This window comes from Schistosoma haematobium, chromosome ZW (assembly GCF_000699445.3).
Source record: "Schistosoma haematobium chromosome ZW, whole genome shotgun sequence".
NCBI classification, from domain to species: Eukaryota; Metazoa; Platyhelminthes; class Trematoda; order Strigeidida; family Schistosomatidae; genus Schistosoma; species Schistosoma haematobium.
In genome coordinates this window covers 37,460,024-37,476,659 of record NC_067195.1, presented here as the reverse complement: position 1 = coordinate 37,476,659, position 16,636 = coordinate 37,460,024, and the positions used below count along the sequence as shown (strand labels likewise).

The following is a 16,636-nucleotide window of genomic DNA, read 5'->3' as shown; positions in this document are numbered from 1 at the left end:
AAGGAAATACAGAATTTTCATTCTATCACATTGATTTTAAGGGTGGATACTTCTGAATTTGATTCACAACTGATTGCTATTAATAAAGCGCTTTTATCCATCGAATTAGTGCTTCTGTGGTGCGTGCTACTTATATTGATATAAGTAGTATATAACGTGAGTCAAAAGAACGTTACGTCTGGCAGCAGAAGATGGAGAAGATCAAGAAAAGAAGAGCGAGAAAACAATCGAATTTGTAAGAAATCGCATGAACAATGAAATGCGAGACAATGGATTGATGTTTGCAAAAGCAACAGTCCGGTTTGATATGATAGAATAATATTTTGCAAATTAACGATTTACTATATGGTTTTTCTATTTTACCAAGTAATTCTGTAATTTGTCCTAAATACAATTTGGTTGTCCTCACCCGTGTTCTCCTTCACTACACTTCCAATCTCTATACATAATAAGGTGGCGTTTTTTAAACTTAATGTAGTAGGTTACTTTTATTGTCGTTACGAAACATTTATTTTGGATCCGAATAATGGGGTCTGGAGAACGGTTTTTACCGAATAAATGTTTCATCCTTTCCCTTCCTTAAGTTACACTTGTGACAGATTCAGGACATTGGCAGCTACTCAAGCCATCCTTCAAGAAGAATGACCTCAATTACATTTGCCATAACCTGATTGATTGTCATCACCATCAGTCAACTAGCTTTACATTATGTGTCTAAGTTATTAAAAAATACTATAAAAAGAATTGTTCATTTTCGAATCCGACTTCTGGACGGGATGTAAATTTATCCTGAAGGTCCCATCTTCATCCCTATCAGCATGTAGATCTATTAACGTTGAAATGTGTTGTTGCGTGACAGACGCTTGATCTATTCAAGTTTCTAGAAGTTGCGTCGTACTAGAAGTATCCTCAATCGTTTTTAAATAGCGTTTACCGTAGGTCAAGTGGAAAACCCAACACCTCACTAGCTGTAGCGATATAACAGTAAAAAAAGGAAATTCAGGTTAGTCATGGCGTAAAATTTTGTTCAAGGGGATATTTCCATAAAATCAGTTATTAGAAATTATTTTCATTACCATTTAATACAAAAGCATATTAGGACAGTTTTTCTAAATATTGGTTTACATAGTTAGTACTGGTTAATATGAATTAGCAAACATGTAAGGACGAAGGATTACATCAGTCTACTTATTTTAGATTAAAACAACGTAAATGTGAATAAATAACCCATACAGTTAAGTAATATTTTTCTTAATCTATCTGAAAGTCGCTTTAAGAGGTTTGTATGGATTAAGAAAAGATGTCTACCTTTATTTGTGATTATTGCATGTAATGAATCTCCTTAAGACGGGATGAATACGTCAGTCAGTCAGCTACAACGTAGGACCAGACACATATATGCATCGGTCCAAGTTGCCATACCGCATTAACACAACAAGATGGACACCGGATTCATAAAAGTAGTTAATTCAGAGGTGGTAATATATAAAAGAAAGATTGCAAGAAGGATATAGTACAGGAAGAAGGAATTAGTTCATAGAAAGAAAGATATGAAGCGCTTTGAATCTCTTAGTTTAAGGGAAGACAAAGAGTGTATACACCAACGCCATTGTGATCGATTCTGAGCCATGTCTCCAACCATTGGTTACGTAGCTACAATAGCTAGATGGCGACGCAGTCACTTAAATGTGACACTAATTCCAGTCATGTAAAAAACAGTCTTGATCCGTTAATCTTCCTAATTATTCTAATTTATTTCTATTTCAATTGCCACTAGATGGACAAAGCAGCGATGAGTGAAGCAGAAAATAACGGTTTTAAATATACAGTGAGTTGGTAAAAAATGTGATACTTACGTAAAGTTTGTCAAACACATGCCCTCAGATTCTCGATATGCACGATTGAAAGCAAAGCGATGCCTTAATGTGTTGCCATCTGTAGCCCATTTCTCTAAAAGCTTCCAATCTTTGAACATATACTTATGACCATAATTGAGAAAATCACTGTGTGTCAGCGATAAGCTGCCGCTGGTCAAAAATTCCACTACACCAGATTCAGGAAGAGAATTCAAGTCACCACATAGTATAACAGGCATATTAGCCGCTGGAGAAAATGGACCTGGGATAGGTATTTTAGACGACAAAGGAACAGAGCGCGACAAGGTTGGTGATAACTGTTTTGCAGCATTTCGAGAAGTTTTGAGAAATCGGTCAATATACGCCCAAAGTTCAGCTGTCCATAAAATTGTTTGGATCACCTTTACGTCGGAATGTTCGGGATCCCAATGAATATGGCCAGTTGTTACACAAAACTGGCGTCCACCAGTACCATCTACAACCAAATAGAATTTGTTACAGTGGATAATTGATGAGATATCGAGACATAATAAACGAATATAAACTACAAAAGCAAAGAAACACATCGAGGAATAAGTTAACTAACAAATTAGTAGAAAATGCAACCAGTGAATCATCATTAAGATATAAAATCATTACTTTTGTACTGACAACAAAGAGTTTTACTGATAATTAAGACGACTGAATACAAACTAGAGCATCTAACAATGCGATCTGATAATTTCACCTCTATCCAATATCCTAAATGAACGAGACAGATATGCATACACCAAAAATAGGTTCGTAACTGTATGAGCAATTGTCATATGAACGAATTAAGTGATTAAATAAAGGAAGTAAATCAGGAAAGAAAAACTTCGTCATGCGACTGAAAATATAGGTAGTTTTCTCAAGATCGATAAAAGCAAACCCCGTGAAATGTAGAATTCTTAATACGAAAAATTCATTAGGTGTTATGTTCCGACAACAATAATGAATGTGATAAGTCTTGCGGATTGAACGCTATATTCGTCTCCTAAGCTATTCTGTAACCCCCAAGCTAGAACTATACAGCGACCTGAACACGAGAGAGAAGACTCAAAGTATGCGAGAAGTAGTTTAATCCAAGGTTCATTTTAATACAGAAAATACAAAGCTTTATTATATTTTAAATGTCCTTGGGTTGCTAGAAGATCCTGGAATGCTACTAAACATAGTAGCAGTGTAACAGCCAACCAATCAGAGCCTCTGCATGTGACGCTTCGCCTCCTTGATATTTTTTGGCTAAGACTTCAAGTGAACACTGATTGGATGGAACGCTTCTTAGTGTTTCCTGATGCTTGCTTGTCATTTGCAAGCAATTTTCTGGATCACCCTAACAGAATGGTAACTTTTGGGATCTATTGATAGACCAGTACTAAACGTATATTTCTATTGTATAATTATTAAGTAACTAAACTAGGCATATTCATATTCCTCCTATTATAAGCTTTATTTTGACCCATAAACTATTATTATACGTTTAACCATTCTTGAGTTATACCCAGTATATTAATTACTACCTCCCTCATTCACAGCCACATCTGGCTAATTCTTGTACAAATGTTGTTTCCTATTTTATTGGTACGTTGTGGTCTGCTTGATTGGTATATAAACTCAGTATGTTTGAAATATAATGATTCATATTGTAGAGGCTGAGATTGGTGTTCTGGACTTAACTGGCTGGGCTAGGTTGAAAGCAGGACTAACCAGAACTCTAGGCTGCTCGTACGGGTTTACGCGTCATTGTCCCGATCGATAAGTCACTGCTCTCTAATCGGCGGTCACAAGTTATAACACAGAAGGAAATGACTTTTGGAAGATCTACCTAAAGTTATGTAGCAATTAATAATACCAAAACTTTATCTATCTGGATGGTATTCGACCTGTGTTGTTACTCATATTACGAAATGAACAGCATTAGTGACTCGATTGTAAGAATTTAAATCTTACCGTTGTTTTTTGTGAGGGCTGTAATTAGTGTTTAGGATAATAAAATTTTCAAGTTCCACTAACATATGGGTATAAAAGCATACAATTAACGAGAATAGAAACAAAATAGATCAATTAAACTTATGGAAACAAGAAAACATTCAAGCGTACCAAATGAACTCTTGGTTTCGAAAATAACACCCACAGCAACGTTGTCACGCGCCATCACACGATTAAGCATTATTGGTGTGGGATTTTCACACATACTTGTGCATGACAGCATAAATTCATGATGAAATTCATGCAGCTTTTCAAATCTGAAAAATATAAATTTAATTTATGGTTAAACTCAAGAACTTTAATCAATAATCGCATACACTAATTTCTATTAATAACGATCTACATCGCAGATCGTCTGTAAACAATTTATTTATGTAACGGATTAAAATTAAAAGCATGTTCATAAATAATTTAATTATAAGGCGGGTATCTAAATTATAAAAACTGTAGCCCTTATGTAGTTGTAAGAGGTGCAAAATATGTAGTATGGAATAGAGCTGAATTTGTATGTGTGTGAAATGTCAAGAGGTAGATATGGTTGTTTGGATAAATGCTCCTGGATGGATGGATAGTTAAGGCCTTGTTTCCTATTGAGCACAGTAGAGTTTACTAGTATTCTGGAAAGCTTCAACCGCTCGCCTTGCTATATGGCTTGTAAAACCTTTTTGAATGGTAATTTTATTAATAATAAAGATCTGATGGTTACTGAAGATAACACGTACTTCTATTGCAGATTTAATTTTGAGAACATCAAGTTCTACAGGATTATAAGGTCTTTTTGTGCAGTTTAGATGTTTTCTGGTGCGGTTCATGATAAGTCTCCGATATAAAAAACATTACACCTAGAATGTCCTAACCTGTAGACACAATCGTGTGTCGAGGTAAAAGGAAAATTTCCTTTTATTCAAACTAAAGCATATCAAGCAGTATTGGTTATTTTATGAAAAGCTTCAACACTGTACTTTAAGGAGTTTTTGTGGTTCTTCTATTGTACTATGTTGGTATAGTAGAACTGAAGTCAAAAATTCAATTTTCTACAGACTGGGACATTACAAATATATCACTATTTTTATGATTAACAATTTGCCCAATTTAAAATGATCAAATTAAACCTTGGTAATGATGGTGATAAAATGTACGGTATTCAAAAGATCTATAGAGAATTCCAAACAAAAATGTTGATTCATTGACAGAATTAAACTTCTTCAGTAAGCAAACAATGTGGGAAACTTAAACCACGAGCAACCAATCAACATTTTGATGAGTAGATGATTTAAATTCTCAACCAAGGAATAGTTTTTCATAACACAAAGTGAAGACGGGTAATTAAGGAATAATCGCATCATAGTAGTCATTTATTCTACATTGCTGAATCAGTAGGTTCAAAAAAATACTTTATCGATAAACATGCTGAGAGCGTGATAAACATTGTCATCACGAAATGAAGATAAACATATTAGCGACAATTCTACAATCCATAACTGCCGAAAATACCAATAAACCGGAAAATTCCACTGAATATTTCTGAATTGAAGTTTGTAAGGTTCTATCACTGCATAAATCAAGAATTCGAAACAATTTACATAGCTACCAAATAATAACTTGAAACATACTACAGCCATCTGTATTTGACCTTACCTGGACGGTACATGAAGTTAAAGATGGTCACTGGACATGATAGGTGAATAAAAATCACACAGTTAGTTATGGACTTCATGTTTGTGTTTTTGGCGAGGATATAAGTTCTTAATTTAATAAATATGGTACAGAATAGTTCAAAAAATCCGGTTACGACCCAAAACGAAATATAGAATTACATTACTGACAGTAAAGCTCACTTATTTGTCTGCCAAAATATTGCACAACCATCAACCTTTTTGCTTTCTTTTAATTCCATTGTCCGTCGTCGACTTTTCGGTAAAAATACAGCATCATAATTAAGCTTCTGCAACTCTGGCTTGAAAACTTCTTCAAACTGATCGGTTCGCAACTCCTAAGCAAAAATATTATATTCAAAATTATGATGATGAATCAAGATAGGAAGCTATACTTCTGTGTTTTGAATATATCGGGGTTATATATATTCTGCACTGAGCTTACATATATTTAAAACCCGACAGATCAATTACAACACTCAGCATCCGCACCCCATCTTTTAACAGACTACAACAGCCAAAATTTCAACTGATTAAAAATAACTTCACAATGAGTATATGTTTATGGAATTTACGAGCTATTTATATACTGTAAAACATGTAGTGAAGTACGATGGATACAAACATTGAGATACAATTCCCTAGTGTTTTTTTGAAGGAACCGAAAAAACGTGTCACTATAAACTTAATCTAAGTAAGCAGGATAGAATGCAGTTAACTAACCTGTAGACATATAATATTTGCATGATATATACGTATTTCATCAAGAATAGCTCTTCTCCGATAGTCCCAGTTTAAAGCCCATGAGGGACAGTATGGATACATAACTGGAGTTGCATAATTTGGACTAAGTAGGTTGTAACACATAAGTGTAAACGCAACTAAATAAAAAAATTAAGGTAAATTAACTTCACTTGAGTTGCATTAAGATAATGATTAACTATAATAACTATCACATTTAAAAATTAACAAATATTTTACTCTTAATGACACACATCGACCACAAAGAAAAGCTTTGCATATAAGAGAAACTTATCCTGAACACTTTTGCACTGTCGCACGCGGCGTCTTTACCAAGCACGACTATGTCATCCGTAGACTTTAAATAAGTGAAGTTTCCGGGTATAAGCTCAAGCAGTCACCTCCTACAATATATGTGCGACAGAATAACATAAAAGTGGAAAGAGTAGGGAACTTTGATCCAGTTAATCCAAAAGCAAGTTTTCTGTAGGCTGATTTTCCATAAATAGGGATATTCCAGTAAAACGTCTTCATTAGTTTTATATACTTCTTTTAAGAAGTTCAGTGCAACCTTCAGGGTAGTAGATATGACTACAATATGGCATTGGTAAGCAGCCCTATGTCCCCAAATCAGACTATTTATAGATAACTGCCAGATTTGAAACTGGGATTAATTACTTGTGTTTGTTGTTTTGAACCGCTAATTAAGCTTCAGATAACTGTGGAAGCCACCATTTTGGCGAAATTAACTTATTCGTGGTTGGAGCAATACGATTTGTGTCTTCTTTTACAAACTAGGAGTAATAGTGACAGCAAGTAATTTGATGCAATTGCATCTAGCACCTAAACTGTAACCAAGACACTAATCAGTCTTACTGATAATACTGGGCCATTAACTATAATAAACCCTAGATACCAACCCATCAAGATCTACCGCTTTTTATAGCCCCAAGGTAACTTTTGCGTCCTTTACCTCACTAAAAGTTGGAGACTAAAAGTCAACACCACATTTATGCTATTGTTGAGTGTTGAGTAACTAAAGTGATTGGAGGCCAGTCGATACGTTACTCGGATGGTCCCTCCTTGTCATTAGACCTCCTGATTTGAAAATAAACCAGTTTCACTAAAGACCCAATTTTTAGCCATGGTAATGGACAATCTACAATTTCATCAACCAGTATCAGAGGTCAACATTTTATGACTATTCTTATCGCTGCTGATCTTTTAGTCTGTCTCCCATAGAGAAAACAGATAAGATGTAGGTATTTAATATTCATAATACAAAATAAACAGAGGTCATTGAGAAATGTTGCACAAATAAATTATATAGTTCTGATAGGCTATTACATAATTTACTAGACAGCTGTAATGCTAGAAATACTTTACAAGTGAACGACCATTGTAGCTACCAAAGAAATGTTATGATATTTGCTTAAACAATCTGATGTAAGTTCCAGTGTTTTTTAGTATCATTTTGAAAGACCATTGACTTTATAATAATACTAAGTTGATATAAGTGTATTTCCTTTGAATTAAACAGATACCAAGATTACTGCTAGGATCAAAGAGTTATAAAGAAAACTACTGGCAGGAAAAGGCTATAATATCTTTAACTTTCGGTTTTAGGCGAAGTACAGGAACCTGTAGTTGATTGATGAGTTGCATTAATCAACTCTAAACTCCTAAACTTATTTATTTATCTAAGCTAGGCAATGGAATACTTGCAGTTGTATTCAAGAATATTGAATTAGATCAATCTAGCTATGTTGGAAGAATATAACAAAAATAAATTAATGTCATCCCTACCGTGATAATAAAAATGTACACTAAGGTAGAACTGAATGGCTTTACAGAATATTATTATTGTAACCAGAAAAACATAAATAAGCACAAGTTCCGAAACAAACAATATGATACTTTAAATAACATTCGTAAAAACTCACAGCCATCTTTGTTTGGTTCAGCTAATCGTCTCCATTGTCTTGGAGGTGGTGAGCTATGAACATCTAAGATATATAAAGACAATTTTTTTATAGTTTAGAATGTTTGATTTATAATTTCAAAAACGAGCGTATTATGAAACCCAATGAAGTTCTATTTATCTGATTAAACGAGCGTATATAATAGAAACAAATTGATAGACACAATGAAAGTATATGAGGTGTAAACTACGCATAAATTTTTAGCTAACTACCATCGAACTTCTGTTGGTATAGTGCAGAATAAGGTTTATTTTCACATCCTCAAAACTTGGAGTTTAGAAAAGACAAATGTGTTCACAATTTAAGTCAACATGCTTCTGAATCAAATCTAGCTTATCTTTTAAAAGTGAGCTACTTTTATCTATTCCTCAACACAAGATGGTTACTAGTGCTCTTATTATCATTACAATGAGCTGCATTTTCATCCATGACCTTGAGATAAACTAGCTATGTATCTTTCACATGTTGAAGGCAATTTTAGGACCACTGTAATGAAATTGGTTATGCATAACAGCTACTAGCACAAGGAGTTTCTTAAATTACATGACCCCATTGCTTACAGACAAAAGTGACTAGGCGACGTACCAGTGAAGTATTACAAGAGCACAATAGGACAAGTATATAAAAATCTAAGTTTAGTCATATTTCTAATGTATACAAGTAGCACTGATGTATACCTATTCCTGAAAAAAAATCCTTATATTAAAAAAATGTAAATTGTTACCCTCAGCCCTGAAAAGAAGCATACCATTTGATAAAACTTATTGTTTTTAAAACCTTAAACTCACCCGTACAAACGGAACCTAAACACTATTTACTAAGCTAGAAATTTAAGTACAAAACGCTGAGTGGACATATTTTCTGCTAGTTTGTAGACTATATTTGATGACGAATTTTACGAACATTTATTCTGATGACTTTCAGCTAATCCTTCATCAATAATGACAAATATTTGGCCTTGTAGCAACTATTTACATAATTAACAAAACAGTTCAATATTAAAGAAATGATTTGAGACGGTTTTCAAGAAACAGTGTCGAAAGTAAAAAAATATTGGTAAATGAGGTCTCGGAATTAGCTGAAAGGATAATAAATACCTTATGAGATAGATTTCAATAGTCGCATGTGTACTACTCCGCCAACGGTCATCAGTCTGTTAAACTTTATTTAATCTTGAGGTATGATATATGTGATGCTTTAGGTCATACATATAAGGCAAAATAAATTACAAACCAACCCTGAGCAGTAAAAACTGAAGACCAATCACATAGCACTTGTGTCTGCTGAAAATATAATTACTTGTCCATTTATTGTATTTAAGAAGTAAACTTTGCAGTTTTAGATAGCGGAACAACGTTTGTCAAAATATAGGAGGAAATAAGTTCAAACAATGCGCCGATACCACTTATAATTTCTCAACTGGTCACAAGGAACAAGGTAAGTGCGTAAAGCATTATATACATCACGATTTCCGGGAAGTCGTATGGGTTCAGAAATACATACCCACTGATGTGTAGAAGATAATGATGTATTAATGCATGAGTTGAACTGTAAATGGTTTAATCTAATATTGCAAATCTTTTTTTTCATCACAGATACGAGAGAATGCACTAAAAATCCTAACTGTTGGATCACAAACCATACAGATATTTTCGTCAGTAAAAGTTCTGAACCACCCGTTCTACACGTATTGTGGTGTGCTACTTAATTCGACATAAGTAGTATATGACGTTACTCGTGGACAGAATGTCTGGTAGCAGAGACAAGAGGATCGAACAGTAACGAATGGGAACAGAATGCAATTTGTATGAAAATGCAAGAACAATGAAGTCTGAGTCATTAAGAGACAATTGATGGACATTTTGCAAATTACGTCTTTACTATTTGATTGTTAGATTTTATTAACAAGTCCTGTAATTATGTGAAATACATTCGATTGTCCCCACTGGTGTTCTTGTTCACTACAGTACTACATAATCCGGACTTCGTATACTGTTCTGAATATCTTAATAGTGAGTAAAAACTAGAGAAGTACTTACAAAACACATGCACACCCTCCCTACTGAAAGATTAACCAGCCGGATAGATCACAGACGATGTCTTGACCGCAATACGTGAAAGCTCTAGGAAACAGACTGGTAATTTTGGGAATAACCAGGGTATGGTAACCAAGAAATATATGACGTACATGGATTTCCGCAGAGAATGTAGTATGGATTATTGTAGTTTCTGAAGTTGCTCCATGAGCACAAATCTAGGTTTTTGTATTTCACTTTACAAGTTTTATTGAGACTTGTGGTAATTTGTGAGTTATAATGATTTAGATGAATTAACTTCTCAGAGTTCACAACTAACACTCATTTCGTTAGCGACCGGCGGCAAACGTTCAACAAGTAGAGGTACATTCTGATCTCTTACGTCAACAGTGACTCCAAAATTATCTGATGTCCAAGCTGGGTTAGGATATGCAATTGCATTAAAATATTTTGAACAGTTAGACAACTTTGAAACCTTTTTCAGAAGGATCATTTCTCTACACCGCATAGCTCTATGACAATAGCATACACAAGAAGATGCACTGAAAGTTTTATCCGGACTGTGAAAATTGAAATGTGATGGGACAAGTACAAAATGTTTGACACCAGGATAATGAAAATAGCTTTGCTGATATGGACGAAAATGAAATAAGTGATCAGAAGTCACAGTATTGAGATGTGAAGAAGGCCCTAAAGGTATGGTGTTGATATAATTGTTTATGTTCTGTCTAGTACCACTTAAACACAATGAGGGGATGTTATTGGATGCCAGAAAAACAGTTGAACTATTTGAATACAAACATTAATGAGTGCTTCGAGATCCCAGTCTTAATGTCGATCAAAGACTGTGAACTTCGGAGTCTCGATGAAATCGAACAACTGTTTTTTAATGCCAGTGGACATATAGGCGTATAAGCTGATACGAGTGCGTAGGATCGATGTTTTGTTAATTCTTTAAATGCTGAAGAACTCAATAACTTCTCACTTTTGTGAGGTGCGGTCATATCTTGCGTTTTATTATTTAAAAATATTGGAAGTCGTTTGAGATATTTTAGTGCATATGCTTGATGCACACTTTTCCACATTCAGTGTGAAATTTGATCAACTTATACAAGGCACATATGGCATAAGTGATTTTACGACTAGGGACCAAAGCTAATGCCTCTTCATAACAGATGTATACAGCAATATCCCTTTAAAGAGTTTAAGTTTTCGATGAGTTTTAATTGCCAAAGGCCACTACTTTGTGTTAGACATATGGTTGTAGGAAACTAAGAACGTTTTCAATAGATGAGAAAAACTGCTATGATGAGTAGTAATTTCGCTTCCCTGAATTCTTAAATAAAACATTTCCTTTTGGTTGATGAAAAATTAAATCGAAAATTCCAGTGGTAGCAGTTCCACAGCATTGATTCCGAATTATCAACAATAGAAGTTTATTCAGAAATGGGTCATTTCAATAGAAAATTGATAAGTTGATTATAGGCAGATATAGATGTAATAAATCAGTCCCTCGAACACTTCTTGGTAAACTAAGAACTAACCAATAGTTACCTAACAGGTGAAAAATAATTGCGATTCGGTATAAACGACAGTTAAGCATGTAGTATGGCAATACTTGATATAGTATACCGTGTAGACACTAGTTTCATGATTTATGACTTGAAAAGTGCATCCAGAGAGCATGCATTGAATTTGGTTTGAAGCACGATCACTTAGTAAACTTAAAATCATCAAAGAGAGTAATTCTCTCTCAAAAGAATATGAAAAATTTTCGTCACATATGGTCAGAGCGTTGTAAAAAATCTCAAATGCAATATGTCCTGTTCAGAAACAATCCTTTATTCATCAAAATAATTTTCTTTCTTTAAGTATAGATTTAGAAAAATGTTACAGGAAAGCGAAATTCAAATGCATTCAGATAAAGTTTCGATTAATTGAACATGTAATTTACGTGATGAGATTGTATAATTTTAATGTGATAAAACAGGATATCACTACCGCTGTTACAAGAAAGCACTTTTCATCCCAAATGACATTGTTGCAGTAAACTATGAATACCTCTGCCATGTTTTATGAAAATTAGATAAAAGTAACAAGAACGGTAAATCATCTGTAGGTTGTATCCACAATGTGGACTATAATAGCTATCATCCACAAGCTTACAATTTTAAACAGGAAGATTTACGTTATTAAAAGAATAACGGTCACGTAATGCGATCCATAAATAACTGAAAACTGAAGCATTAGTCGATATTTTATATGAAAATAAAGTTCATGGAACGATAAGTGAAGCTGCTGACTTATGTTTGTTTTTCTATCATTAAGCATCTGTCCGTCCTACCTTTGAATAAACAAGCAGTCTAGTTGAAAATATCTAGAACAAATCATGTTATCCAACCAAAAAGATAAAATGAAACAGACAGCAATTCAAATCACTTAAACTAACGTTCTCACGATAAGGTTATAGGGGATGGACGAAAGGAGAGTCGAGCTTAGTGACCTTCAAATAAAAAACAAATACACAAGAAATTTTTTGGAAAACCTAGGAATAGTTTACGATACGACACTAGTAAAGATTATGATGTTTTACACAAACCTATTAACGTAACACAACAGCATAAATTCAACCACTTCATTTAATTATTCTTCGGGTTGCTGCTTCATTGGGGAAAACGACTAATCTGAAAAGTTCCTATCACTAACTGATATTTTTTGAATACACACTAAAAGTTAGGATGTTATAAACAGTAGCAGAATGATTCAAGATACAACACTCTTGTAACCTATAATTAATATTTTGTTTTTCCACGTTTAAATAAGGAAAAAGTGTCTACTAATCAAAAGTTACATATCATATAGAAGAGGTTATTCGTAACAAAGCGTAAAATAAGAATCTTGACAGGGGCTACTATAATATAGTTTTCCCATCTGTTGATGGTAATTTACCAGGAGCACGATAATAAAAAAATAACCTCATTTCAGCTGTTTCAATCATGTGATGCATATAATGCTAAACTGATTAGTAAGTTGACACTATTTGTCGGATAATCGTACTTTTAAGGATCACGGATAGACTATTTAATGAACACAGTTATATATATGGAATGCGGAAATTGATTTTGTGCATTACAATCTATACAAGATTAATTATTTTAAAAAAATAGGTTATTCGCACGATGTGTTTGATTGTTCTTTCGTAGAGGTCTGGAATGTGATAACATGAATGGTGTCAAATAAAGATAATGTGGAGTAAATGAATCTTAAGCTAGGCAAAAATAATAAAAACCAATAGCCTACATATTTGCAGGAGTATAATCACAAAGAGAAGCCTTTAATACACTTATACAAGCAAACAACGTATAGGAAATATCCATTTGGTTTGAATAGTTATACGAAGGGTATAGAATATACAAGGTAGAAAATGCAAGTGCTCCTAACTCTTGTGAAGAATTGTTATGCCTTAACAAAGATTGGAACGAAAACCCAAAGTTCAATATCAAGCCACAGAGACGAGTAAAAGGTTGTCAAATACACAACTATTGGTGGCTAAAATCAGTTTTGAGCTCCTCGATATCTTTAGACTACACTATCCCGCAACAGTCAGACAGCTTGTTTAAACACCAAACATATGAAACAGTTTTTGAGTACGTACTTATTACCGTCTTTATGAGAAAAGATAAACTTATTTTTCTCTGTAATCACTTTAGGCAGCATTGATCAGTTCCAATCAGTATATTATTCTAGTCATACGATCTCGCTGAACTTCATGGGGACCTTGGGGATTAAGAACACTTGTGATGAGCTGATGTCTATTTAACTGTATGAATAGTTTTCCTCTACTTTATACCACTTTTCCAATACTTTCACACAAACGGCTTTCATTGAAATCGTCTTTTTGAAGAAACCCTAATCAATTGAAGGTGAGAAATGTTGGCGGCCCAGTGTGTATTGAAATCAGGAATGATTAGTCATGAACTTAATCTCATTTCTTTCAGTTTGTATATAAATTAATATAACTGTTGTTAGTCAATAAACAGGAGAAATCTCTCGAAATGACTTTTAAGAGTAACTTAGTATACAAAGCAATAGTCAGATTCACGTCAAATTAAAGGAGGGAGATATAAGAATCAGACATTGGGATAAAAAAGAATAACCATTCAGAAACCCAATCTAACTTAAACAATAGGTAAGTTACATTCTGTTATTGTCAAACATTGCTGCAAACACGCATTCTTAAACAGTATGGTACTTACAGATACTAACCGCAATTATGCTTAAATTATTAAAAGTATAGCAATAGAAAAATAATAATGAGATATTGTTTGGCAGTATGAGAATGAATTTAGTTACAAAATTGGTTAACTAACTGTAAAGATAAAAATAATCCATATAATATCGAATCATGCGTCGGATATTCGAGTCAGAACCATCACCATACATTGAACTAACTTCAGCACTCAATGGATTATCATTTAAATCTAGATGAAAAATAATATGCACGAAAGATAACCAATACACGTTTAAGATAACAAAAGAAAATAATAGTGATAGGTAAACACGTAGCAGTATGAAAAAAGGACAACGATGAAAAGTTTTAAAGAAAAGTGACATTTACGGACGATAAAGAACGAAGCTGAGATTGACACGTGAGAGTTAATAGAATCATAGTCCTTGAAACATGATGTAGTACCCAAACAAAAGTCACTTAACAAGTGAAGCACCAACTTTATCTTCGTAATGAAAGACAATAAAACAAATGCTTGTGTTGGATTAAGACCCGTGTGATCGAGTCGTAATGATAGAAACAGTTGTGTTCTTTGATATAAGTACTGATTCATCCGCCTAGATTTCCTAGATGGGGTCAATATTTTTTCTTGACAAATAACTCAGTGGCGGTGAGATCACGACCGATATCGGTATTAAAATCCAGTATGTCGTTTTCACGCGCTCAATTGCCCGATACCCAGCGTAGAATAAGAACACAATAGGTAGATGAACATCTTTTGTATTGTTCCGGAAGTTCACTTTTGTTCAGTGTCCATCTTCTTTCAGCAATCTTAGATATGAAGGTAGAACTGTTTAGCTACAAAAAATTAGGACACTGTATTCTGTGAGATTTTACAACTCACTAAGTGGAGAACATAACACTGTTAAACGTAAATATAGGCTTTCCTTAAGAAACGTCTTGAGCAACATTTAAAAATACCTAGTATGACCCTTACATTTAATTGTAAAAGTGTTCCAAAATTGATCTACGCCGATATTAAACGTTGAAGTCAGGAAGTGGATGAGTATTAGTATTATTTCGATATGTCTCCACCCGTAATATGCTTTTCACTTTTATAAATCTACGTATAAACCCAATGAGTAAAAATTACATATAAACAATAATTCAAGGTTACATTACAGTTTGTATCTGGTTTAAATCAACCTCCGACATTCAATTTGCTATCGATTTGGATATACTGCACTGTGGTAAGACGTCAGCTACCAACCGATCGAGCAATACCTACCTCAACGTCTGATCTTATATACGATAGAAGTAAGTTGGAAGAAAGCTAAGGGGCCCAAACCAAGAGTTGATATTAGTCCATAAAAAAATGACTGTTGAGCTGAGCCGTGTTGATAGGTGAAGACTAACTAGTTAGGATCTGCGTGATATCCTCGCTCATTGGTTAAAGACACTGGTTGGTATGGCTTAAGACTGATAGCAGTGACCCAGATCTATTCACTCTTTTATCTTTGGAATTTTGAGTTTCCATATTCCTTCATATAGACCATCTTTTCATCCCTTTCTTAACAACATTCTCAATACTCAGTCTTGTCCTCTATCAGTGATACCCATATTATTCCAACTTTTCTAATTCCATTTCGCCTTACTAAAGCCGATGCACATTTTCCCAAAGCTCTGCAGTGATTATGACTGATCATCTTTTCGATGCTCTACCAAGCTGAGTTTAGCAGACCAATAAGAATAATTATTTGACACTTTCATTAGTCTGATTTCCTTACTATACTAGACTTTTATGTACATGAATATTTACATAATCCCTTCCAAGTTATAATTGGCTAAGGCCCCAGAAAATTTTATTTGTGAGGGTGATTGGGATAACAAAACAAATTTTGTGTTCAAGATCATTAACGTGATAGTTTGATCATACAAAAACTAAATGCAGCCATCGGAAGTACTTGGGAATAAACCAGCTTGCTTGAAATAAGCATCGAGTATCCAATGGGGTTCTCTATGTCGCCTCAACATTCTTAATTTGCACATCTATGGTGACAAGTTACAGAAATTATATACGGTGTACAGAAATCTCCCTTTAATAACCAAGTTACTGATGTTATGAATA

The 16,636-nt window shown here is 34.0% G+C and overlaps 1 protein-coding gene across 1 annotated transcript in view; it reads right to left on the bottom strand.

The window, feature by feature from the left end:
- The window catches only part of CNOT6L (CCR4-NOT transcription complex subunit 6-like), a 29,699-nt gene that overhangs the window by 1,936 nt on the left and 11,127 nt on the right, over positions 1–16,636 (bottom strand). The window contains exons 5-10 of the mRNA XM_051211274.1: positions 14,651–14,761; positions 8,206–8,268; positions 6,245–6,402; positions 5,705–5,859; positions 3,978–4,123; positions 1,857–2,331 (exon numbers count right to left, since the gene is read on the bottom strand). Coding sequence (XP_051071314.1) covers positions 1,857–2,331; positions 3,978–4,123; positions 5,705–5,859; positions 6,245–6,402; positions 8,206–8,268; positions 14,651–14,761 — 1,108 coding nt within the window. The remainder of the gene's footprint in view (positions 1–1,856; positions 2,332–3,977; positions 4,124–5,704; positions 5,860–6,244; positions 6,403–8,205; positions 8,269–14,650; positions 14,762–16,636) is intronic.